General features: G+C 57.8%; 3 protein-coding genes across 6 annotated transcripts in view; 2 read left to right on the top strand and 1 right to left on the bottom strand.

The window, feature by feature from the left end:
* HIP1 (huntingtin interacting protein 1) overlaps positions 1 to 4,420 on the top strand; it is a 43,996-nt gene extending 39,576 nt beyond the window's left edge. For 3 of the 4 annotated variants that reach the window (XM_083875041.1, XM_083875043.1, XM_083875044.1), the window contains 6 exons: positions 98 to 191; positions 559 to 659; positions 772 to 877; positions 1,007 to 1,130; positions 1,601 to 1,662; positions 2,184 to 4,420. In XM_083875041.1, the coding sequence (XP_083731167.1) occupies positions 98 to 191; positions 559 to 659; positions 772 to 877; positions 1,007 to 1,130; positions 1,601 to 1,662; positions 2,184 to 2,387 (691 nt within the window). In that variant the 3' untranslated portion in view covers positions 2,388 to 4,420. The remainder of the gene's footprint in view (positions 1 to 97; positions 192 to 558; positions 660 to 771; positions 878 to 1,006; positions 1,131 to 1,600; positions 1,663 to 2,183) is intronic. The other variant, XM_083875042.1, reaches the window with a different exon arrangement.
* A 1,614-nt stretch (positions 4,421 to 6,034) lies between these two features.
* POM121 (POM121 transmembrane nucleoporin) lies at positions 6,035 to 17,395 on the top strand. Its single transcript, XM_083874965.1, has 13 exons — positions 6,035 to 6,303; positions 6,386 to 6,589; positions 6,798 to 6,962; positions 9,080 to 9,160; positions 9,434 to 9,605; positions 10,575 to 10,666; positions 11,417 to 11,487; positions 12,152 to 12,276; positions 12,678 to 12,780; positions 12,992 to 13,162; positions 13,476 to 15,203; positions 16,023 to 16,151; positions 16,365 to 17,395. Exons 1-13 carry the CDS (start codon positions 6,044 to 6,046, stop codon positions 16,457 to 16,459), a joined length of 3,396 nt encoding a protein of 1,131 aa, XP_083731091.1. The 5' UTR covers positions 6,035 to 6,043; the 3' UTR covers positions 16,460 to 17,395.
* Positions 17,396 to 18,951: 1,556 nt separating this feature from the next.
* Positions 18,952 to 22,328, bottom strand: NSUN5 (NOP2/Sun RNA methyltransferase 5). Its single transcript, XM_083874964.1, has 10 exons — positions 22,220 to 22,328; positions 21,988 to 22,110; positions 21,708 to 21,882; positions 21,522 to 21,630; positions 21,119 to 21,257; positions 20,621 to 20,736; positions 20,121 to 20,299; positions 19,836 to 20,040; positions 19,612 to 19,764; positions 18,952 to 19,445 (listed from the first exon to the last, which is right to left on the bottom strand). Exons 1-10 carry the CDS (start codon positions 22,310 to 22,312, stop codon positions 19,340 to 19,342), a joined length of 1,398 nt encoding a protein of 465 aa, XP_083731090.1. The 5' UTR covers positions 22,313 to 22,328; the 3' UTR covers positions 18,952 to 19,339.

Raw genomic sequence — 22,328 nt, 5'->3', positions numbered from 1 at the left:
CAGAGCACTGGGCAGAGCCAGGCAGCCAAGATGGGGACAGGTGCTGCAGGCAGGGCAGCTGCTCCATGGTTGGGGCTCAGTGGTGTTTGTCTCACAGGATCCTGGGCTCCTGCACAGGCCTCATGCAGGCCATCCATATCCTGGTCCTCGCCTCTAAGGACCTCCAGAGAGAGATCGTGGAGAGTGGACGGGTGAGCTGGGACGGGGGTGGGGGCAAGGGGTCAGGCAGAGATGTTGGAAGGGCTGAGGACAGGGATGAAGACAGGGGTGCTTGTCCAGCTGGGTAATTGTGCACATGCTGCTCCAACCCTTGTTCCACTGGGACTTCCCCAGCAGCTGCCAGGAGCTCCTTTCCACCCCCAGGGGCTCACCCTGGTTATGGTTCCTGGGGTGTCATGGTGATCCCTGATCTCCCTTCCCACACAGGGACCCCACAACCCCCAAGTTCAGTGTGTCCCCACCTCCCACACACATTCTGAATGGCACCCTGACTTCCTTTTCCCCCAGAGCAGGAGTCTGGGGATGCCCAGTAACTAATTGTGCCTTTACCAACGGCAGGGTGCAGCATCCCCCAAGGAGTTCTATGCCAAGAATTCACGCTGGACCGAGGGTCTCATCTCTGCCTCCAAGGCAGTGGGCTGGGGTGCCACTGTCATGGTGTAAGTGCCACTGTCACCAGAGTGGTGAGAGGGTGGCAGAGTCCTGCTATCACCTTGTGGAGGGGACAGGGGTGGCGGGACGATGCTCCAGGTCCTCTCTGCTCTCACGCAGTGATGCTGCTGACCTGGTAGTGCAAGGCAAGGGGACATTTGAGGAGCTGATGGTCTGTTCCCGGGAGATTGCAGCCAGCACTGCGCAGCTGGTGGCAGCCTCCAAGGTAGGAGTAAGGCTGCTACCCTGCCCATGGTTCAGGGTGATGCTGGGGCACCATGTGGTCACCCCAGATTGTGGGGCTGGTCTTCTGCTTGCCTGGTGGGTTGTGACTCCCTCCTTACTGTCCTGGCAGGTGAAGGCAGACAAAGACAGTGCCAACCTCTGCAAGCTCCAACAAGCTTCCCGGGGCGTCAACCAGGCCACGGCCAGCGTGGTGGCCTCCACCAAGGCTGGGAAGTCTCAGGTGGAGGAGAAAGGTAAGCTTTGGGCTGCAAGGATCTTAGAATCATGTAGTCACTAAGGTGTTGGAGAAGCTCTCTAAGACAATTGTGTTTAACTGTTCCCTCACCACTAACCATGTCCCCAAGTGCCACATCTACATGGCTTTTAAATCCCTCCAGGAATTGTGACTCCACCATGCCCTGGGCCTCCTCTGCCAGTGCTGAACAACCTCTTTCATGAAGAAATTTTCCTTTTTATCCAACCTAAACCTCCTCTGGCACAACTTGAGGCTGTTTCCTCTGGTCCTAATACTTGGAGCACAAACCTGCCCCAAAACATCTGCTCTTGGCCCTCACCACCCTTGGTTGGCTGTGCCCCTGTGGTCTCTGCCCATGGCTGCCCCTGCCTCCCTCCCTGCATATCCCATGGTGCAGCATGGGAGCTGCCGGAGGGTCTGAGTGGGGACGCAGAGCTTGAGAGGGGCTGGTGGTGTGTTTCTCCACAGATAACATGGACTTCTCCAGCATGACACTCACCCAGATCAAGCGTCAGGAGATGGACTCGCAGGTAGGAGATTCTCACATGTTTTGGGAAACACACTTAGTCATGTCTCTCTTGGGCTGCCTGGGGTGGGGCATCAAATTTGGGGTCACCATGTCCAGCTGCGACCAGGCAGTATAAGCAAAGGCAAAGCCCACAGTGTGAAGGCAACAGATGGGTTTGCCCAGGAGTCACATGCACTTGGTCCTCAATCCCTCCCCAATGCTATTCCCACCATGACAGAGCAGCCCATGGCCACCCCTGCCCCCTGTGCGCTACCCACAGCACCCACCTCTGCCTGGCATCAGGCAGCTCTGGGGAATTCCCCTGCCTGGGATGCCCACACAGATCATTGTGCTTTTCACCTTCCTGCACAAGCAATGCCCACCTGAGCTTCATCTTTTCCCCAGGTCCACTCATCATTGAAGCAGTCAAGGGATGCACCTCTGTGGTCTTTGGGCTTGATATTGGGGGCATAATGGGTGTGAAAGGGGAGTGCTTGACCCAGCTCCGTGCCAGGGTGTGCATGTCCTGGGCCATGTCCCCAGGTGCGGGTGCTGGAGCTGGAGAACCAACTGCAGAAGGAACGGCAGAAGCTGGGGGAGCTGCGCAAGAAGCACTACGAGCTGGCTGGCGTGGCAGAGGGCTGGGAGGAGGACGGTGAGTGGTGCCAGCCTTGCTCCAGCTTGGCAGCTGTTCCTGGAAAAGGTGAGGCAGGGTGGAGAAGCCCTGCCTGCCACCCATGGCAGTGAGGAGGTTTTGCTGCAGCTGGCATAATCCTGGGGCTAGTTGGCACACATGGGCAAATCCTATGGAGTCTCTTAACAGGAAAGACCTTAATATGTGGGATCTGCATCATCCCCCCAGGCAGGGGGCTCAGGTGCTGCTAGAGCAGACCTATGGTCGCAGAGGGATGCTGGTGGACAGCACACCCCCTGACCCTGTTTTCCCACCTATAGCTGCAGATTAGCACCCGTGGTAGAAGCAACCCGCGGGGGACACCCCTGGAACCTCACTTGGTGCAGTCTGTTGAGAAGATCCCCAAGGAAGTGGTGCAGAAACCCCCCTGAAACACAGGTCCCCTGTGTCCCCCCAGGAGCTGCCTCCAGCACCAGAGCTGAGCTGCCAGTGAGACCCCAGGGCCAGGGCACAAACCACACCTGTATTTATTAGAGCTGCTAGGGGTGGGGGGAGGTGTCTACACGGGGGTCTTTAACCCTTTAGTTTTGTTTTTGCACAGATTCCGGGAACTCCTAGAGCCATCTCTGGCTGTGTGATAGCAGTCAGGCTTCTCTTGCCTCTCACTGCTTTTCCAGCCTTAATCCAGCCACTGGCTCAACATGGACATCCACCCCTCCCGGGAAATAGCATGCTGAAGGCCCAGAGGGTCCCACTGGGTGGGGGACAGCTTTCGGGGTGCTGCTGGGCTTGGTGCTAAGTGTGCTCCCCCTCGGCAGCGACACCGAGTGCCTTTGGCTACTGCAGGCTGAGAGGTGGTATTCCCATGGGACACCCTGGCTGGTGACACAGGGGCCAGGAACAGCTAGGAAAGGGGCAGCAGCAGGAGAGATGCTGCCATGAGCTCCTGCCCCTTATTCCAGCTCCCCAAAATGCCTCCCAGGCATCCCCTGAGCTGGGCTGCTCTGCCCTGACAGTTCACTGTGTTCATGCCAGCAATAAACCCTCCACAAGGTGCTGGGTGCGAGTTTTGGCCACAACAGTGCCACCGCACAAGCCACCAGCTCCTGGGGATGGGGGACTCTAGGGCAGCAGCACAGATGACTGGGGGGAAGTCAGGATGCTCCAAAAGCAGAGCATCCCAAAGCCAGAGTAAGCTGCTCCCTGTCCCTGTTCACTTTGGTGCCACCCTGGTGTCATCACCACCCTCTTGGGTGCAGGGGGACCAGGGCCAGTGTGGCTGTGGGCAGGGGTGGCCGTGGGGCTGGAACCAGCCAGGGAACCTTTGTGCCTTGAGTAGGGGGCTCAGAGGGCAGGGGGCATCAGCCATGTCCGGGCCCCCCAGCTCATTTTGCTGCAGTGGAGACAGTGATGTTAGACCATGCAGTGATGTCCCCATCCCCCACTGTCTGGCTGGTGGCCCTGCTGGGGCCAGTGTCCCTCCACTTCGGGTGCTGAGGGCAGGGTTTGGCCTTTCTCCCTTTGGGAAGGGGCTGGGCTGTCACTGTGTGCTTTCCCAGCAATGCCCACCTGTCAGCACCCAGCTGGCATCTGGAGCAGTGGGACCTGCCACCACCATGGCCTCAGAGCTGCCACCCCTCCACGCAGCCATCCAGCATGCAGGGACCCACTGTTCCTGTGTCCCCTGCCAGCCCTGCTGCCAGGCCACCCACTCTTTGTACCAGCCTGCCAGAGGGACCTTAACCTCCTCCTGGGGGTCCTGCTGCTTCCCCATCCTCAACCAGTGCTGGCTCCCCTCAGATGCAATACCAACCACCTCGTTCCTGCAGGACATAGGGAGCCCCAAAACCCTTCCCACTTTTTTTGGGAGGGAGTCTTGCCTGCATGCCCAACTACCTCAGGCCTTGGGGCCGGGGAGCAGCATGGGGGTCACAGTGGCAGTGGGGGCTTGAGGACAGCGGCACTGTTCTTGGCCAAATCCACTTGTCCACTTGCCAGGCATAGGCAGGTGTCCCCTGTGATGGCAGCTGGTGACAAGGATGGTGGGGGTGTGCCACCCCCTGCTGCAGGGCGAGTTGATTTGGGTTTTCATTGTATGATAATAATGACCATGTTGTTTGCTTTGGATTTTTCAATAAAGCCTTCAGCCCAGCCTCACAGCTTGGCGGGGGAGGGGAGGACACAGGGGACCTGTGTCACAAGGGAGTCCTGGGCTCTGCCCTCATCAGTATGCTTAGTGGCCCCCTCTAAAATCACTTGGTGTCAAGGTGACCTGGGTGTTGTACTGGTGATGACCTCCAGCCTTTGCCCCCACTGTCCTACACCTGCGTGTCCCTATGGCCAACCCTGCATGTCACCTCTTTTAGCTGGGAGGGCACCAGGATGTGGTCCCAGCCCCAAGGAGCACGGGTTGCTTTGTCCTCCCTTCCTGGAGGGGTGATGCTGCAGTGAGGAGGCCACGCAGATCATCCTGTGCTCTCGGGTCATCCCAGCAGAGCCATTGTGTCAGGGGGTCCTGCTGCTGGGTGGCCTATGGAGTCCATAGACCGGGCTCTCAGGGGCATGTCCCCTCCTAAGCATGGTTAACCCACCCTGGGCAGCACCTAGTGTCCTCCAGCCCTGCCAGGGCGACCTGGACCCCTGGGAAAGCCCTGTTAGAGCAGCCACTGTCCCTGCCATGGTTCCTGTTATTTTCCCTGCTATTGTCCCTGCCTGCCATGGTCCCTGCTCTGCAGGACTGGCTGATTGGCAGTGAGGTGGGAAATCCACAGGGGATAGCCATGTCTCCTGGATACCCTAAAGGCACGGCCAGTCAGAGAGAATTTCCCACAGTTCCCAGCCTTGTCCTCAGAATGGGATGGTGGCAATGGCAGCCTTCAGTTGAGATGACGGACAGGTTAGACACGGTGGTGACGGGAGAGGCAGGGCTCTGCCCCCGGGTTCCTGCACGTGGGACACGCGGTCAGATACGATGTCGGGACTGGGGACGTGAGGATACAGGGAGTGAGACCGCGACAGGCTGGAATGGTGTAGGGGGGCTGTAGGGGACAGCATGGGGAGAGGGACATAGGGAGGGGCAGAGGGGAGGACACAGAGGCTGGAATGATGTTGGGGGGTTGTTAGAAACAGGATGGGAACACAGGGACTGGGAGAGGGAGGACATGGGAATTGGGGTGGTAAACAGGACTGTGGATTCGAGTAGGCACGGGGAAATCGGAATCTGGGTGGGGGAGACGTGGTGGGGAAGGGATGGGGGTGGGGACAGAGGCACATGGCTTGAGGCAGGGGAGATGGATGACGAGGAGGGCAGACCCTGGCCGGGGAACGGGAAAAGAGAATGGGGATGTCCTGAGAGGTCACGGGTATGGGACGGGGACGCCCCGCCCAGCCGCGCAGAGCATGCCGGGAGCCCGCGGGGAGGGCCGGCCGTGCCCCGGGAGCTCCGCCCACACAGCGCGGCGGGAAACGCCCCCCGCCCCAGGAGCTCCGCCCCCGGAGGCCACGCCCCGTCACCGCTCGCCCCGCCCCACCGCTAAGCCCCGCCCACACACGGGGCCCCATGAAGGCAGCGCCGGTGGCGCTGAGGCAGAAAGCCGCCCTTGCCGGGCGTGTCCTCCCCTGAGCCCCGTCCCGCAGTACGTGCCGAGAGGGCCGGCCGCGCTCCCCCTAAAGCTCTGCCCGCTCGGGGAGCTCCCGCCCTGCCGTTCAGCCCCGCCCCGCCCACCCGCTCCGCCCCGCGGAGCACGCCGGGAGCGGCGGGCGCGCGGCGATGGCGGGCGCGGGCCCGGGCGGGCGGCGGGATGGGGCCGTGAGGGTCGCGCTGGCCGTGGCCGCCGCGCTGGCGCTCGCCCTGGCCCTCGCCTTGGCCTGGCTGTTGCTTCGGGGCGCGCTGCTGGGCGCTGCGGCGCTGGGCGCGGCGGGTGCCTGGTGCGCCATGCGGCCCGGCCCGCTCGCGCCGCGCCCGCCCAGCAAAGCCGCCGCCAACGGGGGCCCGGCCGCCAGGGCCGCGCCGCGCCGCCCCCAGCCCGGGTAAGCAAGGGGAAGGTGGGGATGGAGCGGGCGGGGAAGCGCCGGGCCTCGTCGGAGGCGCTGACCGCGCTCTGTCCCGTAGGGCTCCTCGCTGCCGGCCGCAGGCCCCTCGCCGCCGGTACCCGCTGCCCGAGGCCCGGCCGGCCGTGCCGCTGTGCCTGCCCGCCGCCCGCTGGGAGGGCGGCTCCCCTCGCGGGGCGCCGTGGGCCCGCCGTGCCGCCCCGCTCCGCAGCCCCGTCACCGTGAGGATCGCCCCGCCGGCTGTCGGCATCGCCCGCTCCCCGGCGTGAGTACGGAGCAGACCGGGACACACCGCGGGGAGCCCTCAGCCGGCCTGGTGTGCCCGGGAGACAGCATCCCATCCCGAGCGCTGCCGTGGGGCTGGGAGGATGGTGCTGGCCAAACCCCCGGGAAGGGCTGCGTCCTCCTTTCCGTGGGGGAATCAGACCAGGGATCCCAGCCTGTGTCACACCTCCCTCTGCTCTGTTCCACAGTCTAGAGCAGCTGGTCTCGCCTCTGGCCTTCCCGGCCACCAGCAGCTCTGACCCGTGTGCGAAGGAGACTGTGCTGAATGCCATCAGGGAGAGCAGGAAGAGAGCTGCGGAGGAAGAGGAGGAGGAGGACCAGACGTTTGGGAACGACCAGGAGAGCAAAAGAAGGTGAAAAGAGAGCAGTTCAAGTTGCATCCAGTGTGTTGGGAAGGTCACAGATGGGATTCTTGTTCCAGAGGTGACAAATGGGATGTGTCCCAGGGCATGCCAGGCCCCATGAGATGTGGAGTCAGGACTGGAAAAGTATTGTAAGAAGTGAGCTGTGAAGAGGAAGTATGGGAAGCACGACCCTTGGTGCTGCATGTCAGAGTTCTCTGTTGTGGTCAAAGGAATGTGGTTTAGGTGTGGGTCCAGTGTGTTCCCCTCCCTGGCTGGGATGTGTTTTGGGAAGCCTGGGTGGGAAGCAACTTGTCTCCTTATGGGAGTTTGTCTCCTTATTGGGAAAGCACGGTGGGAAACATTGGTGTCTGCTGTGGGCTCTGTCCTTCGTCAGCCCTGGGCTAATGGGAGAGACAGGATTCCCAGGTGGAAGTGTTCCACTTGGAGAGCTCCGAGCACTTCTCTTGTGAGCTGATCTTGCAGAAGGAGGTGAAATGAGAGTAAATGAGACACTGTCTGCTACTTTTGTTACTCAAGGTCAGTAACTTCCATCCCTGCATTTGAAGGAGGGAGGGTGCTATGTTCTTGCCAGTGTCCTAGGAATGACAAGGAGTAAATCCTGAGAGCCATGGTCTGCCAGAACCTTTCCAGCTATCGAGCCACAACACTGCCTTGCTATCTCACCTTTTTGCTTTTCCTAGAATCACAGGATGATTTGGGTTGGAAGGAACCTTAAAGCTCATCCAGTGCCACCCACTGTTATGGGCAGGGACGCCCTTCATTAGACTAGATTTCTCCAACTCCTGTCCAACCAGGTCTTGAACACTTCCAGGCATGAGGCAGCCACAGCTTCTCTGGGCAGCCTGTGCCAGGGCCTCAGAGGGAAGAATTTATTCTGTATAAGCATCCTGAATTACCCTGCTTTTGATTTGAAGCCTTTCTGCCATGTCTTATCACTGCACTACTTGATGCAGTCCTTCTCCAGCTTTCTTGCAGGCTCCTTCAGATCCTGAAAGGCTGCTGGGATCTCCACACAACCTTCTCTGCTTTTGGCTGAACAGCCCCTGCTGTTTCAGCATGTTTCCATAGCAGAGGTGCTCCAGTCCCCTTAACCAGATTTGTAGTTCTTTTCTAGACTTGCACCAACAGTTGCTTCATCCTTCCTAGTTGTGTCCATGGAGGCTCTTCCATCTGAGCTGGGATGGGGAGCTGAGATGCTGCTTAGGCAGTGCCTGGGGCATTGTCCTGTACTGGGGCTGCTGCTGGAGGTGGCCCAGGAAGCAGAGCAGGGTAAAGCAGGGGCACACCATCTTCCTTCAGCACTGAATTCCCATCTCTGAATGCTCAGCTCATTGGATCTGAGCCCCACAAGAACCAATCAGGATGACAACAGAACGGGTGCACAGACATTTAAACTGTTTTTTTAATAGGCTAATACACAGCTCTGCCATAAAAGCCAGTTTTGAAGGCATAAATGTCTGGCAATCACGAGAAATGCTGGTAGATAGAAAATTCTGTGTCCTTGGTGGACAGAGAGAAGCTGTGTCAGCTGGAGAGTGTGGGATTGCCTGTTCTTTGGGGTCAGCATGCTCTGGTCTTGAGGGGAGCACTTGGCCAAGTGACAGGCTGTCCTCATCTCCAGCTCCACTTTACAGCAGGGTGTCTGTGGGGTTTTTTTAAGTTTTAACACTTCAGATTCTCACGAAATCATGGTGAAAAGGGGAATTCAGTTTTTTGACTTGAACTGTCCAGGGCAGTGGTTAGGAAGAGGTCAGAGGTGGGAGTTTCAGAGCTCAGGCCTGTTCAGAAAGATTCAGCAGCTCATTTTTTTAAGTATTTTGGCTTAGAGTAATGGATTTAAGGAAAGATTTTAAATTTTTTTTAAAACCAAACTATTGTGCCCAGCAGGCAGCTGGAGGAGCTTCTGGTGTTTGGGGTGAGAGTCAGTGAGGACAGCCCCCAGGGAGAGAAAATCAGCAGCAGGATGTAGATGGGGAAAGCTCTGTCCTGGGTATTGGGTGCCAGGAAAAAAGCAAGGTTTGATCTGTCTCTGGGTGCTCAGCCTGCCTTTCCCCAGGCTGGAAGAGGCTTCCACAGTCATAGACTTTCACACTCTCTTCCCACAGGCGCCACGACAGCAGTGGGAGTGGGCAGTCAGCATTTGAGCCACTGATAGCCAATGGTGCCCCTGCTTCTCTCATACCCAAGTAAGTGCCCAGTGGGCCAAAAACAACTCCTGGGATGGGAGGGAGCAAATGTCTGTGGGATCTGGAAAAGGAGCTTGGGTTTTGCGTGCAGAGCCTGGCTTCATGGCAGACTAAGAGAAGCTGTGGTTGTGCCTTCAGTCTGTCATCCTGTGACAGCAGAGCTGTGCTGCTGCTGAGGGTTGTTTCTAAGCAGGATTGCCTTCCTTCACCTGCCCTGCATGGAAAGGACTGGTGGGCAGGAATGGTGGTCATCAAACCTTCATCCCCTTCCAGGCCAGGCTCTCTGAAGAGGGGCCTCATCTCACACTGCCCAGATGACTGCTCCAACAAGAGGTCTCGCACCTCCTCCATGAGCTCCCTCAACAACACCTACGCTGGTGGGATCCCCAGCTCCATCCGCAATGCCATCGCCAGCTCCTACAGCTCCAGCCGGGGCCTCACACAGGTAGGGACACTGTAGCTTGACATTCTTTTGAGGTCACCCATGTAACCCCAGCTTTGGGCTCGTGAGGAGACACTAGTGTGGCTGGCTGCCTGGACCCAGTGTGCTCGGCCTGGCAGTCTCGCCATCCTGGGAATCAAGTGGGCTGTAGGCCATGGTCCAAGCAGCAATTATCTGGTTTTTGGAAGAGTCCCAGGCTGAGCTGTACTGCTGCTTTTACACCAAACCAAGAGCAAGACTGTTTTCCTCTCTCTCCTCCTTCTTGGCCAGCGTGCTAGACTGGATAGATCCATGTTTAGGAGAAAAAAAGTGGTTTTGCTGTGCTTACACCTTTTCAGCTGGAGTCAGCAGTGTAGGGGCTGGGAGCTGTGTGTTCCCACTCTGACCCAGGTCCCACCTGCAATTGAGCTCTGCTTGTGGCCTGTCTGGGCTTGCAGATGTGCCAGGGATATATAGCCATGGCCACTGAGGTACTGTCTGTGTGGGGAAAGGTTTGCTTCAGGCAGTGGGGAGGGTGGGATTTGCTGGGGCTGCAGAGAGTCTGACCCTTGCACTGAGATCCATCTGCTTTGAACTCCTGGCAAGGAGGTCCTAGCTCTTGCCAGAGCAGCCCTCTGCTGCTCATGTGCTTTGGACACATGAAGGTGTCCAAAGCAGTTGGGTGGCCTTTGCCTGTGTCACACAAAGGCAAAAGTGGGCCCAGCAGTGTCTTCCGTCCCTGTGCTCAGCCAGAGCTGTAAAGGCCCTGGAGGCTGCTTGTTCCTCATGTGGATTCAGCTTGGGGTGACTTTGTGCTCCCTAAAATGTGGAGGGGAGTTTAAGTGGTGATGAAGCAGGAGAAGCTCTGAGCTCATTGGGCTCAACAGCCATGGCCCTGGGCAATGGGGCTTAGTGTGGGTGAGCAGGGAGGAGGAAGGATAGCTCTCTTCTATACCCATGCCAAGTTACTGCTGGTATCTCTCTACATTCCAGCTGTGGAAGAGAAGTGGTGTGAGCGTGTCCCCTCTGTCCAGCCCAGCGTCCTCCCGCCCTCAGACACCAGAGTGGCCTCTCAAGAAAGCCAGGTAATCAGCCAGTCACATGGCAAGTGCCTGCTTGCTGATGGCCAGCCAGCAAGGGAACAGTCCTTCCCAGCCATCTTAGCATGCAAGTCCCACTTTCCACTGGAGCTGGGGCAGTCCAAGCCTCTCTCCTAGATATAATGATGTAGAGACCCACTTGTGTCACCTTGTCATGCTGTGGCATGTCCAAGCTGTATCACCCCTAGCCCACTCCCAAGCCAGATCAGAGATTTAAAGGCACAGGTTGCCGCAGTAGTGATGGTGCTTGGTGGCATTGGCATGGCATGGATTGCTGGATCATTGGGAAAAAACAGGTCCTGATTTTTGCCATCTCAAAGTCAAATCCCGGGATCTATATTTTAGTGCCTGCCTTGGAGCACAGCCTGTGTTCTCCTCTTTCCAAAGTCAGAGGAGCCTGAGCTTATTAGTTTAGTCAGAACTAAAACTGACAAAACCGACTGGGTAGGCACAACCTGCAAGGGGCAGTGATTCCCATCTGAGACCCCCAGCTGTCGTCCTGGGGCCGACTCGTCTTGTGGAGGGTGCACAGGCTCAGCCAAGCTGAGTCTGGAGCAGGAAGCAACTCCTTTGCCTGGAGCTGGGCAAAGCTTTTGTTCTGAGATCTGTTTGCAGGAGGCAAATAAACACACCAGGGATACCCATGTGAGTCTTCAGCTTCTTCAGTCTCATCCTGCTCCCTGGGAACAGGGCTGAGCCCAGGGTTGACCCTAACTGTCCCTCCTGCTTACACAGGGAAGAGGAGTCACATCATTCCAGCACTTCCACCCCAGTGAAATCAGACAAGGAGCTACAGACAGAGAAGGGTAAGTATAGCTGTGCCCCGATGCTGTACCCAGGTCACCAGTGCAAGCAAGAGAGCAGGACAGGAGGCAGCTGAGGTCTGAGACCCTGGCTTGAGGGGTCACGTGGAAACTTGGCATGTGCAGTAGTGGCACTTCCATTGGCCTCAGTGATAGTTGGCCCTAGTGGGATTTCCAAGTGATAAGAGGATGCTGGCACTATTGCGGTGCTAGCAGATGCCTGGGAGCTGGCTTGCAAGGGAGAAGTCCAGCTCCCAACCCAGCATGGGTCAGGTGTCAGCCTTGATCCACAACCTGCTGTGGCATAAGAAGCACTCTTACCAAATTCCAGTCTGAGCTTATTCCAGTGCTTCCTCAGCTAAAACAGAGAGGAAATCCTCTGTGCCCATGGCGGATATGCCCAATGATACAGTGTCATCTGTGGCATGTGGTTTTGGAAGGCACCATCCATGGAGCTGGGAGGGAGCCACTGCCCCACAGAGCCCCACCAGCCTCATGTCACGGACCTCCTGGATGTGAAGCTTCTTTTCCGGGGCATCACAACTTAGTCCTCAGCTTCAAACTGTGCCCCTGGCCCTGCCCTCTGAATGGGATCAGAAGGGGCAGCCCCATCACTACAACCAAACACTTCTCCAGCCCAGAGTTCAGTCTGACTTGTCTTCTACAGTGGTGGAGTCACCGGTGTGGAAGAAGCGGAATTCCCTGAGCCCGCCGTCAGCATCAGGGAGCAGTGGGACACGCAAGCGAAAGATCCCATTGCTGTCGTCTCTCCATGGGGACCAGCTGGTGCTGGTACGTCACTGTCTCTCAGCCCCTTTGGCCCCACTCTGGCAATAGAATGTGCTCACTGCAATTTCTGCAGGGCTGGGGGCACACTGACCTGCCTGCCCTCAGGAAGGAGGCCCCGTCCTTGGCCGAGTGGGAAGTGACGCTCTCCCCAGCCCCAGTGTCTGGTGGGCTGTGCGTGGTTGTGCTGCCTGCTGCCGGACCAGGTAATGGCCTGGGAAAGGCCTGCCATGCCCTCAGTGCCACGCCAGGGGCCCACCAGAGTTGGGGACTGGAGCTGCACGGTAGCTGCGGTAGGACCACCTGCTTCACAGGGCTCGCCACAGCCAGTCACCAGCACACCTTCAAAAGAGGCTCTGCCTGCTTCCCTGGGAAGGAGCTAAGCTGCTGCTGCTCTCTCTTGGCAGCCCCCGCCGCCTCAGCTGGGCTACTCCATCACCTCAGAGGACCTGGATGCAGAGAAGAAGGCAGTGCTGCAGTGGTTCAACAGTGTCTTGGAGGATAAAGCTGGTAAGCAAGGGCCAGGAATGTGGAGGGGTGGGATCACGCTCAGTCTGGGGGTGCTCTTGATGCCTTCTAGCTGAGAAGATCTCATGCCTTGTGGTGTTGGGTGAGGTTGTCCAGGGCTGTAGGTGCAGTTCCCCTGCCTCCTGGGAAGCTCTGCTATGGGTTTGTTCCTCACAGCCAATTGTAGCTCCTGATATCTTGCTGTTTCCCTTAGATGCAGTCCCCAGCACTACTGCAGAGATGATGCCTGTGTCCAAGCCACTGATGTTTGGTGTGACCTCCCCTGGGCCTATGCCTGCCTCCACAGCTCCTACCCTGGCTAGCTCCTCGCCCCTAGACAGCCTGAAGAAGATGCAGAGCAGCCAGGCTGTATCCACAGCACCAGGTGAGGAGGAGAAGAATTGGCACAGTGGAATGCCAGCAGAGTTGGGCAGGTACAGCAGGAACTCCTTGTTGCCTCTGCATGAGGCAGCTGTTGTTCAGCTGTTGTTGTTCAAAGTCTGTTGTTCAAAAGCTCTGCTGGCAGCAGAGCTAGCAGGCAGGGCTTCAGGGTTGAGCCCCTGGTTCTGCTGGAGGCTGTGGTAACTGTGGAGGACTGGGTGTGATGGGAGCCTTTGCAACAGTGGGTGGGTACCTGGCAGAAGGGTGGGCTTCTGAAACTGCCCCTTGTCCGTAAATAAGCTCTTTCCCCTTTCCAGACTCCACTGGAGCTGTGTCAGCCTCCCAACCACCTCCATCAGCTGCACAGCCACCTGCTCCTGCTGTGTCATTGGAGTCAAGCTCTCTGCCTACCATTTCTGCTGACACTAAGCCTGTGTCTGTCTTGAGCACACCTGCCTCCAGTGCTCCCGCTGCTCTGGCAGTGCAACCCCCCAGCAGCCTGGCCCCTCCTGTGTTCACCGAGCTGGGCCAGACCCCCAGCAAGCCTCCCTCCTTCCCAAAGCCAAGCATCCTGTTTGGGATGCTGAGCACCCCTCCAGCCAGCCAACCAGCAGTGCCTGTGGCTACTGCTGTGCCTACCATGGCCACTGCTGCATCCACTGCTGTGCCCACCACAGCCACTGCTGTGCCCACCACGACTCCCATCTTCAAGCCTATCTTTGGTGCTGTGCCAAAGAGTGAGAATGCAGCAGCCTGCACATCTGTCACTTCCACAACGACCACCGTGTCTGCAAGCTCAGGCCCTGCGTCAACGTCCTCCACATCCTCCATATTCAAGCCTATCTTTGGCAGCATCACTGCAGCTTCATCTCCAGTGAAAGTCTCTCCTTTCACCTTCAGTCCCATGGCACAGCCGGCCTCAGAGCCACCAACGGCCTCCACAGCTACTCTGGCAGGATTCACTGGTCTTCCCAGTGTCATCTTCACCACTGCAGCTACAACTGCCACCACCCAGAGTTCCTCCACAGATGCCACCATTAAACCTGTTTTCAGCTTTGGACTGAACCCGTCTGCTTCCACTGGCCCTGCCCCCAGTGTGACTGTCACTGCTACCACCTCCGCCAGCACAGCACAGCCCTTCCTGTTCGGGGGCCTCGCCAGCTCAGCTCCCAGCACAGAAACCAGCTTTGCCACCTCAGGGCCTGTGTTCCAGTTTGGGAAGCCACCTCCAGCCACAGTCACTGCCACCACGAGTGTCCCTGGAGGCTCTGCCTTTGGCCAGGTATCTTCGAATTCAACAGTTGCTGCCACCACCGTGGGCTTTAGCATATTTGGGAGCACTACACTGACCTCCTCTGCCCCAGCCACCACAGCTCAAGCACCACTGACGTTCAGCTCCTCCGTTTCAGCTTTTGGCAGCTTTTCAGCCAGTGCAAAGCCACCACCACCATACCCCGACACTGGGAGCCAGCTCACCTTCAGCACTGGGGCTGCCGAGAGCCAGGTGCCTGCCAGCAAGCCTGCTACTGGCCCCATCAGCTTGAACCCCTCGTTCAGTTTCGGAGCCCCCCCAGCACAGTCAGTGGCTCAGCCAGCATTTGGCAGTAGTGCCCAGTCAGTCTTTGGTACAACCAGTGCTCAGGGCTCCTTTGGTACTAGCACCACCCAGGCAGCGTTCGGGACCACCACCTCGGTGTTCTCTTTTGGAACAGCCACCTCCACCACATCCAGCTTTGGTGCCACCACTCAGACCGCAAGTAGCACCACCAGTGCCACTGTCTTTGGCACCACCCCATCTCTATTCACCTTTGGGGCCACCACCCAGCCGGGCCCGCCCACCAGCGCCTTTGGGTTGGGTACACCAGGCCTCAGCAGTGGGTCCCCGGCTGTGGCCTTCAGCTTTGGGGCTGGGCAAAGTGGGGCAGCCCCAGCAGCAACGCCCTTCGGCTCATCTCTGCCACAGAGTGCACTGGGAGCGCAGGGCCAGAGCACGCCCTTTGCCTTCACCATGACCAGCACTCCCAACAGCAAGCCTGCATTTGGAGGTGAGTCATCATGGAAAGGACCATGTTGGAAGGGACCATGTTGGAAGGTCATGTTGATCCACCCTCCTGCCATGGGCAGAGACACCTTCCACTAGACCAGGTTGCTCAGGGCCCTATCCAACATGGTGGTGAACATTTCCAGGATGGGATGGGGGGAGACATGCCATCTTGAGCGTCTAGGGTTGGGTAGTAGTATTCCTGATGGACCTTGCCAGGCTCCTGGGTGAGGCCAGTAGTCCTGCTATGTAGAGTATTACCATACAAAGGGAAGGCACTCCCATCACTCCCTTTAAGGATCCTAGCCCTCTGGGGAGGGGTGTCCCTAAACTCTACTCATTGGCCCCTCTGAAGGCACCAACTCCTCAGCTCTGCCCTTCCCAGTGTCTTGCAGGAGCCTGAGTCCTTAACAACCACCTGGAATGCCTTAGCAAGCTGGAATGCTGCCAGCCAGCAATTGCCATCACTTCATGCTTGCCCTCAGGGTTTCCCCTAACACTTCAGATCTTCACTGGATATTCCCAGTTCCCATGGAACTGGAACCCATACAGAGAGCTACTCCTTGATCTAGGAAGGCCAAGGTCTTTGTTCCTCCCTGGCAAATCCTTCTGTGCAGCCCTGCTGTTCGGAGACACCAGGGATTATCCAGAAAGTGTAACTTTCGCATTAAAAGGGCTTTTCAGGAGCAGTGGCTGGTTCTGGGCAATGAATTGTGGTACTTCAGCCCCCAGAGAGCATCCTGTGCCTCCTCTGGGTGCTACCAGCTCCCAAAGGCTTTTCTCCTTTGTCTACCCTGGCTCACAGTGACCTGTTGCTTTCCAGGAGCTTCGGTGCCCACCTTTGGGCAGGGCACACCTGTCCCTGGAGCCGTGGGCAGTGGAAACAACACCATTTCCTTCAGGACACCCAGCACTCCTGCCTCGAGCTTTGGAGGAGTTGGCACTTCCTTTGGTAAGGAGGAAGTTGGTGTTCTAGCCTTGGGGAGCTCATGGGTCCTGGTGACCCCTTGAGCTGGGAACAGTGGTAGGGCTAGGTGTGCTCTGGGAGACGGCTCAAGTGGTACCTGCCTCGACTCTGGGGGATGCTGAGCCTTCCGTTCCTCCCAGGGTGAGGATCGCACTGACCCCAAAGCTACAGAGACCTGAGCAACCTTTCTGCTTCCAGGTTCATCCACTCCCACTTTCTCCATCGGGGCAGGATCCAAGATGGGCACTCGCCAACGGCTGCAGGCACGGAGGCAGCACACGCGCAAAAAGTAACCCCAGAACTGCTGGGCTCCGCTGGCCCACACGTGCGGAGCTCTGGGCTGGAGCTGTCCCTGTGGTGGGACCAGGCCACATCCCTAACACCCACCGGAGACCATGCTGGGACAGGATAAACCAAACTCTTGTTACTTGAACAGTTCCAGAGCCAAAGCTGGACAAATCTCTGTACATATCCGCAATGTTCTTTCCCTCAATTTATTTTGTCTTGGTTAATAATGTGTTCATTTCTCCCCATATGCTTCTTCTAGCTGTTCCCATGCCCCACCCCAGCCCTTAGCCTGCCCAAAGGCCGTGTCCCACTCAGAACCTGGCTGGCAACATGCTGTGGTTCCGAGTTGCTGTCAGACACCATCTTCACCAGGTCCCAAGATCTTTCCCATTGTTCACCCATGGCCTAGTGAACATGGTCCCATGCCTGCAGCCAGAGTGGGTTCCAGCCTAGCTGTTCCAGTGCCACAGGTGACTGCCACAGGTGCAGTTGGGTGACACCCCTCGCTGGGACCTAATATCCTCCTACCTCCAGCTGAGGATGTGCCATAGCCTGGGACCTGGGCTGGAGGCACGGGGTGAGGATTGGGGTCCCCCCACCCCTCTCCCATCTCCGTTGCTCTGTGGGGTTGTGGGCTGCCCCCACCCTGCTCCCCCATTCTGCTTTATCTGTGCTCCTGTTCCTGTGCTCACTGAATCGAGTTTGGAGGAAGAGCTGAACTGTGTGCGTGGCGGCATGTTGGTTATGCCGGATTTGCTGTTTGGAGTTTCTTTTTTGGGGGGCACCAGTCCTTGGGGGGAGACTTGCCCCAGCTAATTGGGTGTTGACAGTAGCATCACTGCGTGGCTGCTCGTACTGGGGAGTTGTTTCCTTCCATGTCGTGACTGAAAGGCAGCTAGGACAGGGGGTTCCAGCTGTGGCAGTCTCTCCCCTTCCTTTCCCTCTCTTCTAGTACCTCTTCTGCACTTCAGGGGGCTCTGGAATTCCTAACAGAAGGAGTCCAGAGCAGATGCATTCTCCCTGCATCCCAAATCCAAGTTGTTTTTCATTTTCAGCTCATCTCCACCGCAGTGGGTTTTACTAGCTCCTAGGAACTGTGATGCTACCCCGTCCCCATCCAGCCAGGAGTGGGGATCCCACCCTTCCCTGCCTTTTGTGAGAAGAGACTGCCAGAGCCACCCCCTGCCCTGTCCCTGGTGAGAGATGGGCACTCCATTCCTAGGAATGCTTTGCTGCCAGGTTTTTACTCTCCGAGCCGTGTGAGTGTGTGTGTTTGCTGAGGTCTAAATTAAAAAAAAAAAAAAGAAAAAAAAAAAGAAAAAAAAAAGGAAAAAACTCACAAATATTTAAGCATTTTTTAACAAAATAAAAATTTATTTTTATATTTAAGCTAAATTGCCTTCAAATTCCTTCAAGCTTGGTTCAGTGAAGTTGCCTGCCCCGCATCTGTCTGTTAGTGTTTGGCTGTTCCTACCCTGGCTACGCCTGCAGGAATGCACTGTGCTGGGAAAGGCAGCTGCATACTGCAGGCTCTGCCACGCTTCCCCCACTTCCTTTTAAATGTGATGTATGTGAATGTGACTAAACCTTTTTTTGTTTTTTAAAGTTTTTTAATTATTTCTCTGTGGGTGAGGAGTAGGAGCTCTCACATTATGTTGCTGAGTGCCAGGGTCAAGGCGTCTCTCCCAGCAGAAAGGGCAGGTGATGGACTCTGTGTGGCACAGAGGGGACACAGCCCCATAGTAAGGGGATATAGAGGACCTGTAGGTGTTGGTGGGAATGTTCTGGCCATCACCCACCAGCATGGCTGAGGGTGCAGTGGGCCAACATCAGCCAGGCTGGGAAAATGTGTTCTTGGGGTTGGAAGAAGCAGATGGGAAAGAGCAAGTGCGTGCCAGGACTGACCCTGGGTGCCCCAGTTCGAGTCCTGGGCCCGGAGAGCACATGTTCCCTATTGTCAAGGTGCCAGGGTTTGACCAGGTCAGCTCTGACAAAATGGGGATGAGCTAGGACAAACTTGAGGGCACCCCAGCTTGGTCCTGCCCCCCAGGTGGCTGCCCCACGTAGTCTCACACACTGTGAGGAGCAAGACTATCCCTTCCCTGCCACACAGGCACTGCTTGGGAGAGCCCCTTGTACCTGAGGGGAGACTGGGTTTTAACTCACAGAAGAGTTGGATCATTCCTGGTGTGGCTGATAAGGATTTTAGTGTGAATGTGCAATTTTTGTTTCCTTGCTTCTTATGTCCCTGGTTTAAAATAAAATTACTGTGTTCATGTCTGTGCCTGTGTGTGATTCCTGATCCTGGGATTCCCAGAGCAGGGTAGTGCTGGTGGGGTTCAAGTGTGTGAGCCTCTGGTTCATATGTCCTTTGCTCCCCCAATTCAAAGAGAGGTGCAGGGATAGGATTATTATTATTTCACCTTTTTCCCCACACTTTACCTCTCCTGTAAACAGTGGCAATTTCAGGGCAGGACTGCACAAATACACTGGAAAAGACAGTGAAGAGAGAAACTTTTAATCTGCTTCATCCCTATAATGAAACACTTTTTCTCCACATCAGGCTAGAGGTTAGAATTTTGGGGAGGGGAACATGATAAACCACCCTTAATCTAGCTGGAGGACCCCAGCCCTGCAGGGTGCAGAGTGGGGACTACCTTGGGGGCAAACCAGGAGCAAGGACTGGCTGCAAGGGGCAACCCTGGGTGAGCAGTTGCCCCTTCCTGGCACCAGCGTCCCAGTGTTGGCACTCAGCTCCCCATGTTACAGAATTCTTTCTCACAATGACTGCAGCTGGCACACAGCTTGACTTATGTTCAGGCCAGTATGTGTTCCCCACATACTGGGGAGCCCCCAGCTGTGCAGGAGTTTGTCCAGAAAATGTTTCACTCTTTCATCTGCTGCTTTTTCTTTTTCCTCTTCTTGGGAGGCGCTCCTGGCTCTGTTCTCTCTCCTGGCTGTGGGTTCTCCTTGTCTGCTGCAGGCGGGGAGCTGTGGGCAAGACCAAACAGCCTGACCCACACTTGCCAGTGCCACAGTTCCTTCCCCCTGTTCCCACAGCAGCATCCCCTCACATCCTCCTCAGGGTACCCAGAGCATTGACCTTGGCCATGGTGCCCCCCAGAAGCAGCTGGAGTCCCCCACAGCCCCCTCTCACCTGGGGACAGCAGCCCCTTCCTTGCACCGCTCCAGCACAGCCACAAAGAAGCCATGGGTGAGGGTCTCTGCAGGGGAAGCACGGAGGCAGCTCTCTGCTCCAGAGAAGGCAGCGAGTCCTCGGCAGGGCCAGGATGGGAAGGCAGTCACCAGCCTGTGGCATGGAAAAGGGGTCAGCACCAAACTCTGCCCTACAGCCCTCCAGGTTCACTGAGCCAGACCCACCTGAAGGCCGAGCCCCACTCCTGCAGCACAGCCTGCACCACATCCTCGTTCTCCTCCTGGTGTAGGGAGCAGGTGGAATAGACCAGGCGCTGGAGAGCTGGAAAGCTCAGGGCATGGCTGAGGACCCGGCGCTGGAAGCCAGCCAGTGCCTGCAAGCGTTCAGCACTCGGGGCCGTCTCCTCCCCTGGCCCCCGAGTCACCATCCCTGCAGGACAGAAGCTGTCACCTGGGGTTTGCACACCCACAGCCTGGCACTAGGTGAGCAGCTGGAGCCTCACACGTTACCTGAGCCACTGCAGGATGGGTCAAGAAGGATGTGGGTCACCCTGCTGTATCTGGGGTCTCTGGGATCCACAGTCAGGAAGTCCTGCTGGGCCAGCTGGCAGCCAGTGACCCCTGCCCGTGTCAGCAGTGTGCTCATGGTGGCCACGCGCTTGGGGTCCGCATCAAAGGCAAAGATCTGTCTGAAGGCAGAGCCCAGCACCCAAGAGAAGCCGTGAATAGACCCCCTGGCCCCCAGAAACACTCAAATACTGGGCAGGCAGACCTTGAGAGCTGCCTCCCCTGTGGCAGGGTTATGGAGCAGGACCAGGGGCTGGGAGTGAACCCCTAGGTGACTTCATGTCCCCTCAGGTCCCTCCAGTGGCCCAGAACTGTCAGAGCCACCAGCTCACCTGAGCTGACAGGTTGCAGCTCCTCCTGCCACCTCCTTAGGCTCTCTGTGGGCACAGGGGTCCAGGGCCACTTCCCCCCTTCCCTCCACCCCTGCACACCCCTGCCCTCACCCCTTGTTCTTCAGGATGGCAGCCAGGTGGCTTGTCTTGTTTCCAGGGGCAGCACAGGCATCGATGACATGGGAGCCAGCAACAGGGTCAAGGAGGAAGGCAGGGAGGCAGCTGGCCTGCAAGAGGCCAAAGGCTGTCAGAGGAGTGGGCAGAAACACCTGGCCCCTCTTCAGGCATGGCTGATGCTGTTGGGTCACAGCATCATGACATTGACCACCCTAACACAGGGCCAAGGCCACCACCACACTCCAACAGCCTTGCCCAACCCACAGCCCCCTGCTCCTCACAGCTGCTGGTCCTCAGCTCCCACAGGGGTTTTATACTCCAGGATTTCATCCTGAACTTTCAAACAATGGAAGCAAAGCACTAGGAGAGTCCCATAGTTTTTGCTTAGACTTAAAATGCTGCAGCAAGCTGAGTGATTGTGGAAGGAGCTCACCGTTCACCCCGTCAGTAGTTTTCCTGCCCCTGCAACTTCCTGCTCCCCAGTTCCCTCACCTTGTCCTGCAGAATTATGTGTCCTGAAGTGTACAGCAGGTTGTCATGGAGGTCTGTCTGCGAAGGGAAAACCAACAGCTCCGGGAGATGCAGATCCGACATGAATTTTTTCCCGGAGAGGGTCTTGAGCTCCTCCACACTGTCCATGAGACACAGGGAGCATGACTACAAAGTCCTAATCCTGGTGCTCTCAGGAGAGCCCAGGCTGAGAAAGCCCTTCATCCCACACCTCCTCACCAGCTCTAGGCAGCACCCAGACGGGTGCTACCAGCAGCTAAGAGTGGGGAGCAATGGGGATCCCAACCACTCTGAGCACCAAGTTCAGCAACCCTTCGACCCACCAGACCTCATCACACACCACTTGCTGTCATTCTGGGAAAGGTGAGATGGCAGAAAGAAATACCTGGCTGCCTTGCCCAGGTAGGTATATCCCTGGCGCTTGAAGAAGTCGATCACGTCGCCCACACAAGTCTTCAGGGTGTTGACCCGGACATAGCGAGGGACCTGAGAGGCTGCGGGGGCTGGACAGGTCAGACACAGCCCGGCACTGCCCCCAGCACAGGGTGCCCCCCAGCCCGAGCCCGCTCACCTGCGGCGCTTACTGCCCTCTCCGGGGCCAGCAGCTCCTCGTTGCAGCTCACCCTGTGCCGCACCTTCATGCGGGCCAGCTCTGCCTCCAGCCGAGCCCGGTGCCGCCGGGCCAGCGCCTTCCACCGGCCCCCGCACTTCAGCCCCTTCCCGAAGAGCAGGTCATACACCAGGACCTGCGGGAGGGGACGAGCTGAGCCCGGCCCGCGGCCCCGGGACACCGGCCCAGGCCCCGCCGGCCCCAGGCCCCCGCCGCCCCGGAATCCCGCGGACGGCCGTACCTTGGCCAGCTGCGGCTCCAGCTTCTTCTCGGCCTGCAGCAGCGCGGCCCCATCCAGCAGCTTCTCCAGCACCGGGGCGTAGCGGAGGGTCTCGGAGACCAGCGCGTAGAGCTGCCGGACACGCTGCGGGACGGGCAGAGCGGTGAGCACCGCCGGGCCCGGCCAGGCCCCGGGCTCCTCCCGCCCTCCCGGGTGACTCCCCCGCCCGCAGCCCCGGCCCCCCGGCCCGCACCGGGAACCCGCTGTTGTACACCAGGCTCTTGAGGCCGCCCTGGCCGCGCTCCAGCCCCGCCAGCACCGCGGCCGCCGCGCTGTACAGCGCCATGTGCGCCCGGAGACAA

Source organism: Zosterops lateralis (genome assembly GCF_965231275.1).
Source record: "Zosterops lateralis genome assembly, chromosome: 19".
NCBI classification, from domain to species: domain Eukaryota; kingdom Metazoa; phylum Chordata; class Aves; order Passeriformes; family Zosteropidae; genus Zosterops; species Zosterops lateralis.
The sequence above is the reverse complement of the archived record's forward strand: the minus strand, read 5'-3'. Positions and strand labels throughout refer to the sequence as shown.